This window comes from Tupaia chinensis, unplaced genomic scaffold (assembly GCF_000334495.1).
Source record: "Tupaia chinensis unplaced genomic scaffold, TupChi_1.0 Scaffold146625_1, whole genome shotgun sequence".
NCBI classification, from domain to species: Eukaryota; Metazoa; Chordata; class Mammalia; order Scandentia; family Tupaiidae; genus Tupaia; species Tupaia belangeri.
This window is the reverse complement of record NW_006206481.1, coordinates 829,081-845,025: the sequence shown is the minus strand read 5'-3', so window position 1 is coordinate 845,025 and position 15,945 is coordinate 829,081. Positions and strand designations below refer to the sequence as shown.

Here is a 15,945-nt window from a genome sequence, read left to right as displayed (position 1 = left end):
AAAAAAAAAAAAACAATAAGGCCCTGGAATTTCATAGAAAGTGGATGAATATAGAAGATTTGTTGCTGAGTGAAGTCAGTCAGTCTATGAAAGAGAGACATTGCATGTCCTAACATACACTGACTGTCTGCACTCTATGATAGAGACTGAAAGACTGAAGAACATAAACGTATTAAAAACTGTAGTGGATACTAGAGACAAAGTGGAAAGAGAGTGTGAGAGGAGAAGAGCATAGAAAATTTGGGGATAAAATGGAGAGGTAAGACACTTGTGGGACACAGATAAGTTTTATTATCTGTTGATGATGACATGTATAGTATTCTCAACTGGGCTGGACTGAGGTGTATATCATGCTGGGTAAAGTCTCTTCACAATCTAAATGATATATAGCAATTTAATGTATAAATAATAATTTAAAAATATATAAAAAATAAATAATTTTAAAAAGACATTATTATCAATAGCTTCAGACAAGGGCAATACAGACATCTATTAAAAGACATTTGTGAAATCACAGCACAAGTTGGATGCTTTCTCTCTTTTCCTCTCAGTGGTCACTGAACCAGTGTGGCCACATCAGCCATGGGGATTTGAGATCTAGTCTAAAGGCCAGGTGACTCAACATTGAATTTCTTGTGCCCCTAGCAACTGCTCTCTATTTATCATTATTATCACCATTTTAATTTGACCAGAGAGAGAGAATGGGAAAGTAAGAAAGCAAGCTGCTAGGTTTAGGATCGGAACTGCAGTCGGCCATGGAGTCCAGTGCCCCAACCATCATGCCACCTAACAGCCTCTGGAAAAAAATACATATTAAAAGGTTTTTGGTTTTATTTCTTTTCTTTTCTTTCTTTGTTTTTTTTTTTTGGTTTTTTTTGAGAGTTTTTTGCTATAGGGCACGTGCACTCGCCAGACAGACAGAGAGAGACAGAGAGACAGAAAGAGAGAAATTACCCCCCAAGGGGGATGACCACACCATAATCACTTCTCCTCCATTCTCCTCTCGGGATCTTGGGCATGCACGCACATGTGCCCGGCGTGAGTTTTAAGTCATCGGGTCCGGAATGCGAACCGCAGTCGACTACATGGGAGTCCAGCAACATAACCATTACGCTAACTGCTGGTTCCTTTTATTTCTTAAGTGCAGGCTAACAAAGAAAGCTGAAGGAAGTTGACAAGAAAAGTCAGATTTCCCTGTTATGAGACCAAAGGGCTCTGTGTGTAACAGAAAAGTCTACAGGAAAGGTAAGGACCGTATTCTAAGGCCCATCGGTGTCAGAAACAAACATTTACTTCCATATTATTAGATTCTCATTAAGAATGGGCAGCAGTTATATTTTCCTTAAATAAAAATGGACCTCAACTAATAGGGTCTTCTGAAAACAAGGAATTGGATGTTTGTGGTTAACGCGCATCGTCCTTGTGGACAAGACTGGGTGTCTCATGGTTTTCTGCTATGTCATCAGCCACTAGGCCAGAACAGCAACATCATTTCTGTGAACGTGTCAAGGGGTTGAATAACTGATTAAAATCTCAGCAGGGGAATAACACACATATGCAGGTATCACAGGGGTATGTCACAGAAGAGAGGCAAAATTCTAACCTGGAACACAAGAGCACTCATGTAGAGCTAAGATTTTATTCTACAGAGTCCTTTTAAAATGTGGAGGTGAGTGCTAGAAAGGGAGAAGACACCCCACAACACAATAATGTGAATCCAGAGTAACCATTTTTATTTTTTCTGAATACTACTATGTGTGCCCAATGAAGTGTAAGTTTATAAATGAAAAAATAAATAAATAAAACTGGAGGTGAGCTGCTAAGGAGAAAATCCAGGGACAAAAATAAAGAGCTCTCAAATCCAGACAGGAAGAAAAGTAAGTGGTCCACTTAGTCACTCCATCAAGAGCTCCAGACGTCTGGTAGAGAGACAAGTTTAAGGGACTGTACCCAATTGAATTGCAGCTGCTTGTGTTGCCAGGACACTTCTATCACCTACAACCCTTTCCTCTACATGGCCCATCAGGTGTATATATAGCCATAAAGTTGTGTATATGTGGCCAGTAAAGTACCACATTCTTAGAATACACTTTTTGTGTGAATCAATGGATGGATGAATGGAAGGGTGAGTGGACAGACAGACAAACAAATAAATGAACAAGCAAACAAAAGAATAAACAGTGTACTCTTTCCTCTATGCCCTTTAAAGTCATCCACTCAGAATTAATTTTCTACTTAAAAAGAATGTTCAGCAAAGTCACTCCCAGTTGATTTCTCCACACTACACATGAATGTCTGACTCACCAGAGACAGGAAAAGCAAACTATACAAAATCTGGATAGTGGTAATCTTCCCAGACTCCGTACCACACCAAGACAATTAGAATAATTAATAGCAACTAGAATTCATTGATTTAAAAGTAAATTACCACAATTGGGTATCTGCAGGTTTGTCAGGGGAATGTTCTTGCTGCTTTCATTTAGGCAGTACAAATCCTGAGTTTCTGGACTGGGTTTAGTCTCTTGGAGAGTCTTGATCCACATGATGTCACAGGAGCATGTAAATGGATTGCCCACCAGGATCCTACATGGAATAAAAATGAAACTTCAGCAGGCTCCTTCTTTAATTTTAGCTATATAAGTATTTATGAAATATTATGACTTTATTGATTCTTTCTAGATAGCAATCTTTGGTAGTCATGCACACTTTCCTAATATAACACTCCCTATTATTCTTTCATTTATCTTATACTTACTGAGCTTCTGCTACGTGCACACACCACCATATAAGCTCAAGAATGCAAACTGATCTAAGACCTTACAAAATAGCAGGGGAAACAAAATGGAAACAGAAATAATATAATATATGAGATCTCATATCTCATACCATGGAAGAAATTGGGTTCCATAACAAATGTCTCATGATTACCATGTAGGTATTAAGATTTCACCCAGCCACAGTGGCACAAGTGGGAGAGTGTTGCTGCAGGTGTGGTAGCTGAGGCCACATGGGAAGCCTGGGTTCAGTTCCCAGCTCCTAATCAGGCTGGGCATGGTGGAATGTGTCTATGATCCTAGCTACCCAGAAGGCAGGCCAAAGGACTCAATGACAAGACCCTGTCAAAAATACCTATCTTTGGGACCAGTAGTTAGCGTAATGGATATGTCGCTGGACTCCCACGTAGTTGATCACGGTTCGCGTCCCCGACCTGGTGGCTTAAAACTCACACTGGGCGCATGTGCACGTGTGCCCAGGATACCAAGAGGAGAATGGAGGAGAAGGGATTGTGGTGTGGCCATTCCCCCTGGGGGGTGATTTCTCACTTTCTGTCTCTCTGTCTCTGTCTGTCTGGCGAGCGCAAGCACCCTATAGCAAACACCTCTCAAAAAAAAAAAAATACCTATCTTTCTGTCTCCCTCTTCTTTCTCACTCTCTTTCTCAAAAGTAAATAAATAAGATTTTAAGTGAAAACATCAACAATAGGTTTTCAGGAATGCTTATTTCTGACCAGGCTAAAGTCTCAAGCATTAATTAATAAGCTCAAGTTTCAGTGGGGGAAGGAGAGGCAGAATAATTCATCTCAATTTAAAAGGAGTCTGTGAGTACAAAGCTAAGACCAAAGTATGAGTGTCAGCAGGTTGGCCATCCCAGCCTGTTTTTTTGTTTGTTTGTTTGTTTTTTTAAGTTTATTTCTTCTATGTAAAAGAGAGAGAGAATAGGATCTTCACACTGCAATACATTCCATTCTTAGGTGACCTGGATGGATAATGAGCACACACGTGTTCAGGGAGGCCCCAGGATACAGACATAGACCTTTCTCATATTGGCCCTGACACTCCCAGCCTTCTGCACTATGTAACCACAGCCAGCTTCACTGACACAAAAACTTGGAGTGAAGGTAAAAGTGAAAACCTGGATGGAAGCTATGGCATTCCTTCACACAAATGCAAGCACGCACACAAACACAGAACAAGTTCAGGGTTTCTGAGGTCAAGGCAAAAGGACTCCAAATTGGACTAAGGTTGTTGGGAAAGTCGTGATGTATTTTCTATGTTTTTCTAGATGACCCAATAATTAGCCCACTGTGGGAAGCTCTATGAAGAGAAAGTCATCACCGTTCAGACCACAGCCAGCCATGCTGCCTAGAATCCTGTGGCCTACAATAGGTGAAAGAGGAAGTAGTCAAGAAGAAAATAAAAACCACAAGGAAAAAAAATCTTTAAATGCTTATTTATAATACTCAGTGGCCCATTTAAGATGAATTCCATTTATGGTAATGAGCCTTTAAATGAGGCCATTTAAAATCATTACATAGACTGCCTGGCATTAACCACAATACTTAAGACTTCTGTGAGGACAGGACCTGGGCTTTGCAACATCATTTATGCCTGTGGTTTTTCTGGTTGGGTTCTAAGAATCTCAAGGATCCCTGGAGACATTTCTGGGAGTTTCTTTGGGGAAAATGTGGTCATGGTAGACATACTTAATTTGTGTCTGCTTGATCGCTCCCAGGATTCTTCCACCAACAAAATAGGATTTGTTGCTACTAGACCTGGAATATAAGGCAGAAGAGACCCTCAACCAGTTTAAACCCAACTAATCCAAGATGTTTCCTGGAGCTCTAAGTACACGAAGAACTAAAGAGTCTTCTGAAAAGAAGATATAATTAAATCAAGTAAAGGGATAAGGAGACAAAGGGAAGCTTCACTTCTGAATACAGTGATGTTCGTATGAATACCCAACACAGGCAGGCAGCTGGCTTCATCCTCTAGCTCACCGTGCAAAAAGTTGCAGGGAAAGCCAGAGAGAAACCCTAAATGGAAGCTATTGAACTCCTTCACACACACGTAAGCATGGACACATGCACAGAACAAGTCATACAACAATCTGACAACAGTTATAGCACAGTGTATCCTTAGCTGGCATTTTGGTTTCTACCTCTCCTACTGGAAGTACAATCCTAGAACACATAAATTTTCCCCCTTATATTCCCATAACCCAGTGCCACATCAGTTTCATTTGTTAGCAGGTACCATTAACATTTGTGGAATAAATGGATTAAATGTGCTGCAGGGAGAACTTTGAGACTTGAACTTGAGGTCAAAACTCTTAACTTTTAGCCCATCAAGAAAATTGTATGCAGTGATAGCCAAATCTTTATACTTACTCTATTTTATAATTTTCTGCCAAAAGTTTGACTTTCTTGACTATCCCTGTGTTAGAAACACCATTGTATCAACTCTCTGAATTCAGTTAATTCCAAATAATTGCCAGTTGTCAAGACTTTCACTATGTAACCTCCATTGCTACTTTTTTAAAATTTGCCAGGGTGTACATGCACTTGCCAGAGAGAGACAGAGAGACAGAAAGAGGGAGAAGGGAAAAACACCCTCAATGAGGTGTGGTCACACCACAATCTGTCCTCCATCTCTCCAAACCGTTGGGATTTGGGGATGCACACACACACACACACACACACACACACACACACACACACAGAGTGGTTTTCAATCTGCTAAGACTGAGATCCAAACCACACAGTCAGCCAAGTGGGATAAGGCTCCGTTAACCATCAGGTCATCTCTCTACTTAGTGGCATCTTCCCATCTGCATAATTTCTTGTAAATAGGGATGAATTTTCATTTAAAAAAATTAATAATGGCTTCACCATTCAGGAACCACACAGTTTAAGCAAAAGCCACTGTCTAATATTTAAAGGTATTGTCCTTCCAGGCCCACATCTGCCACACAAAAGTCCCGCTTCCAGTTCTTCAGGGTGCCAGACCCACAGGAATGCAAACAGTTCATATTTGCTTCATGGTGATAAGACGAAGAATTGAGCATACTTGGAAATGCTTGCTGTTAGTCATCAACACATTTCAATATTTTTCTTATCATTTTACAGCAGAAGAAATTAGGACATAAGGGTAAATGCTGACTGTGATGGCAGACCTGGAAGGAAATTTCACAGACACGAGTGGGTAGGGAGAAGGATAACCTGTCCTCCAATGTTCACTATACTCAAGCTGACACTTGCTATTTCTTCTTTCAGTGGGTTTGCTTTACTTCAGGGCCTGGATGCAACTGGAACCAAACAGAGGCTGTGAGATACACAGCCATTTTAACACCAAGCCCCCGGCTCTCTCCCATTTTCCCTCTTTCAGAAAGTAAATAATTTATATAGAAACAACACGTAAAGTCATCACTAATGATAAGTTACATAAATGATAAATTATCGGCATGTCTATTTTTAAAATTATTGAACAATGTTTTCATGAGAAAATAAAAAAAGAGACCAGACCTTGAAAAATCATTTTAAGAGTTGGGATATAAAAATGGATCTGCAACATTATTTATAAAAAAAAATACTTAATTACACTTTTCTTTGAAACTATTCCCCAAATGCCATAGAAAATCGTTACTTACAACTCAGATAAGTCGAGGTGACGGAAATGTTTTCTAGACAAACTCGTCAGTTTATTTCGGGTAAAATTGCTGAAAAGAATCAAAAACATTAAGTGTGAATTTAAAATGCTGTATTTTAGGGAAAAAGTGTTCAAGTAAAGATTTTTGTTTTGTAGATGCAATTTATTTGATCATTATATGTGCCTTACTTAGATCAAAACATCTCTTTTTTTTACCCTGGAATGATAGCTTCGTTTCCCCTCAACCTCTCTCACAGTTCTTATTTACATAGGAGGGAAGTCATATGTTTTATATTGTCTGTTTTTAATCTCTTTTTTACCCAAATATTTCTCATATGCTTGTTCAAAACCTTATAGAGATTCTGACCTTTTGAACAATTAATAGGAGGAAAGGCAGGACATTAGTGAGAAACAGATATGGCTTATTACCTGTTGATGATGACATGTATAGTATTCTCAACTGGATTGGTCTGAGAAGTATTTCATGATGGGCAAAGTATTTTTACAAGCAAAATGAGAAATAGCGATTGACTGTTTTAAAAAAATAATTAGAATAATAATAATAATGATTGGGGAAAACATAGAAAAGATATTGAACATTGAAGTGGGGAGATTAATGTCTCTGTATTGACTGACATGCATGGCATTCCCTTTTGAAAAAGCAATGTAATACACTGTTAAGTTATATGTAATCCAATGTAATATAAAGAAGATTATGATGATAATAATAAAAATTTAAAAAAACAATTAATAGGAGGATATGCAAAATAAAATAAAAATTTTAACTACAAACTCTCTAGGGATAAGAGAATGTTTTAAGGAAAACAGCATCATGAATGTTTTTAAGTTTTGTGTATATGAAACTCCTACTACTAACTGAATTTAACATGCTTTTTATAGGAAAGAACGCATCTTCTATTGATCGTCTCTACTGAGACTGTTAATATATGAGCTGATACGCAGATAATTCCATAAGAACAACAAAAAATCAGGTAACAAAGAACACATCAGAGTTCACCTTTAACTGGTGTAGCAAAATACCATTTGGAGATAGGAACCAACCACACAAAAAGATGTGGCATATTTGTGATTAAAAAAATATAATAATGAATTTACTGACATGTTCCAAATACATAGATTTATTCAAGGGGTGTTAGTTTCCAGTGCTCAGTACCATGAAACTCGGGGTGAGAAATTCAGAGCCATAATCCTGACAGTTGATTTACTCCATTAATTTTTTACCATTTGAATTGATTTAAAGTGTGTCCAATCCTTGGGCCCCTAGACATATGTTTAACAAGTACCATGAATGGAGAACAAACATAAACTTGCACAAAAACAGCCAAGACCTCTACAAGCCAGAGAAGCCTATGAGCCTGTCAGTGTCTGTCTCCTTCTTAGCAGAGCAAGTGTTGGGCTGAAAGTTCATAAAACATGAGATCTGAGGTACTCTGGGCCCCTTCTAAGGCTAAGCAGCATGTCAGCCCAGGGAACTCATCGGTTGAAGTGTCCTGCTGTGCCTGCCCAGTCATCTTCAGAGAGGAGTTAAAACCCAGGAGCTAAGGTATGAGCTAGGGCTAGCGACGTCATGACAAAGAACATGCCACTCTGGTGGCTCCTGACACAAGAATGTGTGCGTGTCCACTCCTAATTTCATTCTAAACTGAGATTTCAACTCATTCAAACCCCTACCTACAAGAGGGGACCGCCCTTCTGTCTACGCTCACATCTCCTCTCTTCGCCCTAAGTGCTCACCCACATGAAAAAAAACAATCCATCAGGAATTTGTAAAATGTGCCCACATAAATCTTTTCTTTTGGAATGTGAATTGAGAATGGGTTTCACTGGAGTAAAAAATATTGAAAAGTCAATCTGCTTGTCTGTTCCGTAGTCTTGAAGGCACGAATGTTTTCAACTTCATCAGAAATCCCATCCTTCTCAAAAGGAACACAAATTAAAACTCATAACCTTGCACTCTGTACCCTGCACTCCCATGCTAAGCAAAAGAAGGGGAAAGGAAGTGAAAAAAAAAAAAGAAAAGAAAAAAAAAAAGAAAGAAAGAAGAGAAAAGAAAAAAAAAGAAAGAAAACGTATTGCCCAGGCTCCCCGTGTCAGCCAGTAACCCACAGCTCTGGGAGCCGCTGCTACCTACAAGAGGGGACCGCCCTTCTGTCTACGCTCACATCTCCTCTCTTCGCCCTAAGTGCTCACCCACATGAAAAAAAACAATCCATCAGGAATTTGTAAAATGTGCCCACATAAATCTTTTCTTTTGGAATGTGAATTGAGAATGGGTTTCACTGGAGTAAAAAATATTGAAAAGTCAATCTGCTTGTCTGTTCCGTAGTCTTGAAGGCACGAATGTTTTCAACTTCATCAGAAATCCCATCCTTCTCAAAAGGAACACAAATTAAAACTCATAACCTTGCACTCTGTACCCTGCACTCCCATGCTAAGCAAAAGAAGGGGAAAGGAAGTGAAAAAAAAAAAAAGAAAAGAAAAAAAAAAAGAAAGAAAGAAGAGAAAAGAAAAAAAAAGAAAGAAAACGTATTGCCCAGGCTCCCCGTGTCAGCCAGTAACCCACAGCTCTGGGAGCAGCTGCCCTGTCGGGCTGCCAGCAGCTCGTTGCAGAGCAGGGTTACGGGCCAGAGAACAAGATGAGTTCTATGAACCATACTTATTATTGGGGCCAAAAGCCAAAAAAGAGGAAGAGGGGAGGGGAAAAAAATCAACAATCCTCTTACTGTTTGATTATGGAACTTTGCAAAGGAGCTAATTAGCACCTCTGCAAAGCCCCTGGAAAACACAAATCCTGGCTTTTCTCACAGTCCTTGGTTTCTTACAAGCTGGGCAAGAATTAAAGGCATCAAGAAATAAGCTCAGTGGCCATGGTTGGGGCTCTGGACGTCACCCCGCCATGCTGCTGTGGAGTGGATGGGCAAGGGGAGGCAAAAGTGAGAGAGGATCCAATCTGAAGCCTCCTAAAACCCAAAGTGAAAAGAACTGATCTTGCACACATTTTTATATTTTAGGGAAACTCAGAGCTATAATCCATATATTCCAGAATAGAGAGAAACAGCTTTTTTTATACACATTTCTCTATCAGCTCGCATGCATCCCACTGTGCTGATGTTTAAGATAGACTGCGGTTTATATGTGGGAAATCAGGGAACTAGCCAGGTCCCAGAGTCCTCAGTGAGAAGCAGAGGGTGGACTGAGATCTGGAAAGGCAGACACACGACCTAAGTCTTTCCCCTTTCCTACCTTTCTCAAAAGCGAGCTGCTTAATTTAATTTCATGTGTTAGTGATGAAGAGCCTCTTTGATCATGTGACGATAGAAAGCTTACTGACATTTGGTGATTTCCTCCTGTCTGAATGCTTGTCTAATTTCACTCTGTCTCACTATTTGACAATGGCTAGATATTTCTACAGTTTGGTCAATGACTAGCTTTTCTTTTTAAGGAAATTATGTAGTATCTGTAGATCTCTTTCATTTCTTTTATTTTCAAACAGTATCTCTTTGAGAGACAGGGACAGATATGTGGCTTTCTATAAACTATGTACTGTACATAGGACACCATTCAAATTATTCAACCACGTCGCGTCATGAAAAAAAATTTAAAAAGGTGCCTTCCATATTCATATAAATAGCATGCAACAAAAAAGAACATAGGAAGTACAGCAAAGTAATAAATAAGTCTATTAATAAAAACTACAATTAACCATAACCCACCGTACAAATCACATTAGGAGAAGTGATGTGATAAAGCAGCCAGTGAAATATGGTTGTTGAGTAATTTGGGTGTAAGGTCAGCTGGAATGAAAATACCAGAACTTAACCACTGAGGTCATGAATTACATTTAAGTGATTGCCTTAGAAAATGCTGCCTCTTTCTTTGATCCAGTCTCTCTCTTGTTTATGCTATCAAGGCCTACGCAGACATCAGATCTGTGCAGGCAAATCGACTGTAGAGATGATGCCAAAAAGCATTTAAATGAAATGTGTTAATAAAGTTCCTCCCAGTTTCATCACATTTTCGCAGAACGTTTTATATCTTAACTCTACAGACTTTATTTTTAAAGTGACTTCACCATCCAGGCCACCTGTAAAGTGTGGAGTCATAATATGAAATAAACATTGCCCATAATACGAAGAAATCTGCCTAGCGTGTCCAGGCAATGTGATTTAAGAGAGTGATTTATATCATAACTGGCACGGAAATCAGTAGAGAAACTGTTCTCTCCAAGAAACGAGAAAGACAAGCGTTACAAAACATGCTGAATCCTTAAGTACAAGGATGGTTCATATTTTATTTCCTGTCCTCCTATGGTAAGAACATGGAGAGAATTTAGCCCTGGAGTCATAATTCTGCCACTTACAGTCTGTGGATCTGGGCAAGTCCTGACTTTATCTACGCAAGGGGAATTAAAAAGATCTCGCCTACAAACAATCTGAAAAGAATCAAGTGAGGGGACCAGCGTAATGGCTATGTTGCTGGACTCTCATGTAGTTGATCGTGGTTCTAGTCCTGAACCCGGTGGCTTAAACTCCCACCGGACGCACGTGCATGTGTGCCCAGGATCCTGAGAGGAGAATGGAGAAGGGATTGTGGCGTGGTCATCCCATCCCCGGTGAGGTGGGGGGGGGTTGATTTCTTGCTTTCTGTCTCTCTGTCTCTCTTTTTGGCGAGTGCACGCCCCCTATAACAAAAACCTCTCCAAAAAAAAAAGAATCAAGTGAGATAATGCAAGTTAGAGTTCTACAGGTAAACTCTAGATTATGAGAAACATGAAGTATCATTGCAAAGAGAATTTGGTACTGTGAAAAAGAGTCAGAGAATTCAGACAACAATCCTCTGGCAGATGCTTCCACTGAAAATACTTTTAGTTTAGTTTAGTTTTGTGATTTTTTTTTTTTTTTTTTTTTTTTTTTGATTTTTTTGTTTGTTTGTTTTTTATTTGCCATAGGACATGTGCACTCACCAGAGACACAGAGAGAGGGAAAATGAGAAATCACTCCCAAATGGGGATGGCCACACCACAATCCTCTCTTCTCCATTCTCCTCTTGGGATCTTGGGCATGCACACACACGCACCTAGCTTGAAATGACTTTCAAACCCCTGGGTACAGGACTTGAATCATTCAGTCAGCCCTATGGGACCTAACACCTTAACCTCCATGCATCTGTTAGCCCCACTTCCACTGAAAATCTGAGAGGAGAAGGATACCAGTCTGAGCTTAGTGTGCATGAACACACTTCATGTGGGTGATTCTCCGTTTAATGATGAGATCACTCAGGAAGTCCACACCGTATTGGTATAAATGCCATCATCTAGCATGTTTAGCAGCAAGGAACCTAATAGCTGCCATTTTCCATGTTTTTGTTTGACTTTGGTCAACAAAGCATCCTATGACTTTCAGTAGACATTTCTATTGCGAATAACTGTCTGAACTTGTGACGTGTCCCATGATGAATTTTTCTCCACTTACATCAATCCATTATTGCTTTGGGGAAATGAAGGTTCAAAAAAGGACCTATTGTGTGTGTGTGTGTGGGGGGGGTATTAGTAATTCCTAGTTCTTTTAAAAAAGGCCAAGGCCAAGTCAGCTTCTTTCAATTCCACTAGTTTGATGTCTTCCAGGGAGTATGTCGTGATTCCAAGGAAAAGAATCAAGGACTCTGTACGAGGACATAGTTTTCACATCAGACTCCTTGCTGTTGGCCTATTGCTCTGTCCAAGATGGAAATGGCCCAGAAATTCATGAAAAGGAATAAACAGGCTGTTCTAAGTACCCCTCTGAAGCTATTCAGAAATCAAACAAAATCAAAGCTAATGTTTCTAAGCTATTATCACAGCTATACTAACTTTAAAAAAAAGAGGTTTAGAGTTGGAAAAGAAGGAAAATAAACAGAAGGGTGAAATAGTGAATAAATTGGGTCCTGGGAAGCCAAAGAATGAAACTCTACTTACATGTGCTGCAGGTTGCTGTTTTTCAGAAACGCTTTGTGAGCCACAAATTTTAATCCAGAATCCACAATTGTCCTGAGAAAACACGTAATTGCATGCATATTAGAACTAGCCGTTGGATGCCCCACTGACCATAATAGAGCACAAGAAAAATCGTTGAGGAGTACTCACAGATTTTTCAGTCCCACGTAAGCTTCAACATCATCTTCGTTGATGATTTCTAACCTTTTCTGATTTGCAATGAAACTGCAACAAAGCAGAAATGAAAACCAGTGGCTCAGATTGTAGGCAAGAATATGAAAGAAGGGGTAACTCTGTTCATCTCACATAGGAGCCTGAGGCAATCCCACCTCACCCACCTAGCTCAATTTCTTTCTTTAATTCATCAGCGGGAGCAAAACTGAGCATGACTGAAAAAATATGACTGACCAGGTTTGGTCAATGGTCAATGATCAATTAACCAGGCAACATTTTTTCCTTCATCTTTTATCACTCTGTTACCTACCCAACATTTCTCCTGCCCTTTCAGAGCACATGCAATTCACAGAGGTGAATACCTTGGAAGTTTCAGCTTTTAGTGACAGCCACTGGGATGCTGGAGCTATCACTGTGCAAGAAAAGTCTCATCTTCCCTCATTTTCCAATAGAAGCACACATGCTTAATCGCCTTTCACTTCCTAGAACCCTGACAACATTTCCCCTTCTACTTCTCTCCCTCCTTCCTCTCCTCCCTTCCTCATTCCCCGTGTCTCTTTTCCAAGACCAGTATTTTCTCCTCTCTTGATCAGAAATAATACCAATTTTTCATTTGGGGAACCACATTTCACAAACCCCATGTGGCCTAAGTGAATTCTCTGTAGAAAATCACCTCTCTCACCACCATCCAAATCCTTAAATGTAGAGGCAGACTAATGGTCAGAGAGCTCCATCCCATAGGCCACAATGATTGGCTTAGAGATGTGCATATGACCTCAGACCAATGAGAGTCTTCCCTAGAATTAAACAAACGAATGCTAGGGAGTCACTCTTTTTTTCTGACAATATAGCTGAAGAATGACACAGGCCTGGGACTTCCACAGAAAATTTTTCTACCAACAGAAGAAGCTGTCCATGAAAAAAGTAGCACACAGAAGGAAAGAAAAAAAGAGTGCTAAGGAGATATGAACAGAGTCCTGATAATAACCACCTGAGCCTTTGGATCCAACCATCACTGAGGTCAGATGTCACTAACCTAAGTTTCATCTGGATTTCTGTGACTTAAAATTAACAAAATGCCTAGAAATACAGACATGTAGCTACTAAAACCAACGTCATGGAATTTCCTGTAGTCTACCTTGTACTACTACAGCTAAGAACCTATATAGTCACTTTCTGTAGATTACCTTTTTAAAGTTAGATATGCCTTGTAATTTTTTTTTTAATGAAAGAGAAAAAGACAAAGATAGATATTTTTGATACCTTTCCATTGCTATCCCCTATTGCTGCCCTCTGGTCAGCTAGGACACAGGCTACCATGCTTGGCCTGCTATAATTAGTCCGGGATCCAAACCTAGACCCCCATGTGGGGCCAGCCTCATGCAGTGGTACCCTACTACTTGTGCCACCAAGCTGAGCCTGTTTTATAAGTCTTAGTATGCATCACAGCATCTAACTCAGTACCTAGCACAAGGTAGTATGAATGGATACTCAAAGTATGAGTGGATAGATGGATGGATCGACAGATGGGTGAACAAGAGTTAGCCAATTATTGTGGCCAATGGGGTGGAGTGCTTTGTCTGACCATTAGTCTGCTTCTACATTTAAGGATTTGGGCAGTGGTAAGAGAGGTGGTTTTCTACAGATAATTCATTTAGGTCACATGGGGTTTGTGAAATGTGGTTCCTCAAATGAAAAATTGGTATTGTTTCTAATTCTAATCAAGGCAGGATATAACATATCCCAGTTAATACACTGAAAACAAATAAGTAGTCCTATTAACAACCTGTGTTAAAATGAAAAAAGATATTAAACAATGGGGAGAGCATTGATCGTTTATGGGTTCCTTCTACCCATTGGAGGAAGGAAAATGATCACAAGATTTATGATAAGGGTTTGGACATCTCTTCTTAGACAAAGAATTTTTAAAATAAAAATAGATAAATTCTCTAAGGGAGCAAAATTACACCAAAGGGAAATCATTTTTAAAGGGCTGCACACAAACACCATCCTCTATTATGTAAAAACGCAAGATAGAAGGATAACTTCCTCTCAAAGCTCTGGGTTCTCCCTGATAGTCAGGGCCTGGTACTTTAATAGAGGTGCGGGAAGGATTTGTTCCCTTCTCGCCTCCCACCACACAGCAGAAAAGAAACATTTTAAGACTTGAACAGAATGCTCAATTTTCAACATTAAATTTTTATGAAATGTTTCAAAATTATCACACTAGAGATATATTTTTCCAAGGTTTTCATTCTACTAACATTTTCAATAGAGACCACAATGATCTCACTCTTGCAAATTGTCTCACAGCAAGAACTGCATTCCACCAAGCCCTAAATGTGAATGTTTTTATTTTACACAACTGGCATCAAAAAGGTTTCCTTCCGAGTCAACATCAGGACTTCCATATGCCTATCCACACTATTCGGCACTATTAGCATGGAGCCTGCCACGCTGTTGGCATGAGAGTTCTTCCCCTTCCTTACCTGGATAATCACTGCATCCTCCAGGCTTATGACAGGTGCATGACACTCAATAGGCACTTAATCAACATCTGCGGCTCAAAGAGTTTTTACTCTAACCTTCACTATTTACACTCTTTATTTAATTTAATTTTATTTCATTTTTTGTCAGATATTTAATTTATAAACATTCCAGTTCTATTCAATGAAATACAATAAGCTAACAAATAAAAACAGAAGTCACAGAAGAAAGAAAAGCAGAGGTGGAGACATCAGTGGAACTAGAAATTAGTTGGAAAATACATAGACTTCCTAGAAAAAGATCACAAACCTAATCCTGAGCTCCCTTGTCACTGATGACCCAGAAAAGGAGGGGGGTGATGATAAAATTGGTCAGCAATAAATTTATAATATTTATGACTAAAAATAAGCCAGATGTTAAGTGGTATTTATGACTGAAAATAAGCCAGATGTTAAGTGGAGCACAATTGTTCTTGGATCTAAGACCAGAAAGGAGATTTTGCTAAAAATCATTTAAAAAAAAAAAAAAGGTATCAGGGGCTGGCCTCGTAGTCTACTGGTTAAGGCAGCCAGATCCCACATAGCCAACCACAATTGGAATCCTGGCCCCAAAAGACTGATAAACACTCCAGGCATGTGTGCATGCATGCCCCAAATCCCAATGAGATGGATAGACAAAGGGAGGAGGGATTGTGGTGTGACCAAGCCCCAGTAGAGAATGCTTTCTCCTTCTCCCCCCTCTCTGTCTCTCTCTAGCAAGCTCACAAGCCCTCTGGCAATTTTTTTTAAAAAAAGAAAAGAAAAGAAAAAAAGAACTATGTGAAATTATAAAAAATAGTCCCTAGCAGGTATGCTTCCACTGTGCAAA

At 39.5% G+C, this 15,945-nt stretch overlaps 1 protein-coding gene across 1 annotated transcript in view; it reads right to left on the bottom strand.

Moving 5' to 3' along the window:
- Positions 1-15,945, bottom strand: part of NTRK2 (neurotrophic receptor tyrosine kinase 2) — a gene marked incomplete at its 3' end in the record, with an annotated part of 88,637 nt that overhangs the window by 38,990 nt on the left and 33,702 nt on the right. Inside the window, exons 2-5 of the mRNA XM_006168991.3 lie at positions 12,568-12,642; positions 12,400-12,471; positions 6,427-6,495; positions 2,429-2,583 (exon numbers count right to left, since the gene is read on the bottom strand). Of these exons, the coding sequence (XP_006169053.1) occupies positions 2,429-2,583; positions 6,427-6,495; positions 12,400-12,471; positions 12,568-12,642 (371 nt within the window). The remainder of the gene's footprint in view (positions 1-2,428; positions 2,584-6,426; positions 6,496-12,399; positions 12,472-12,567; positions 12,643-15,945) is intronic.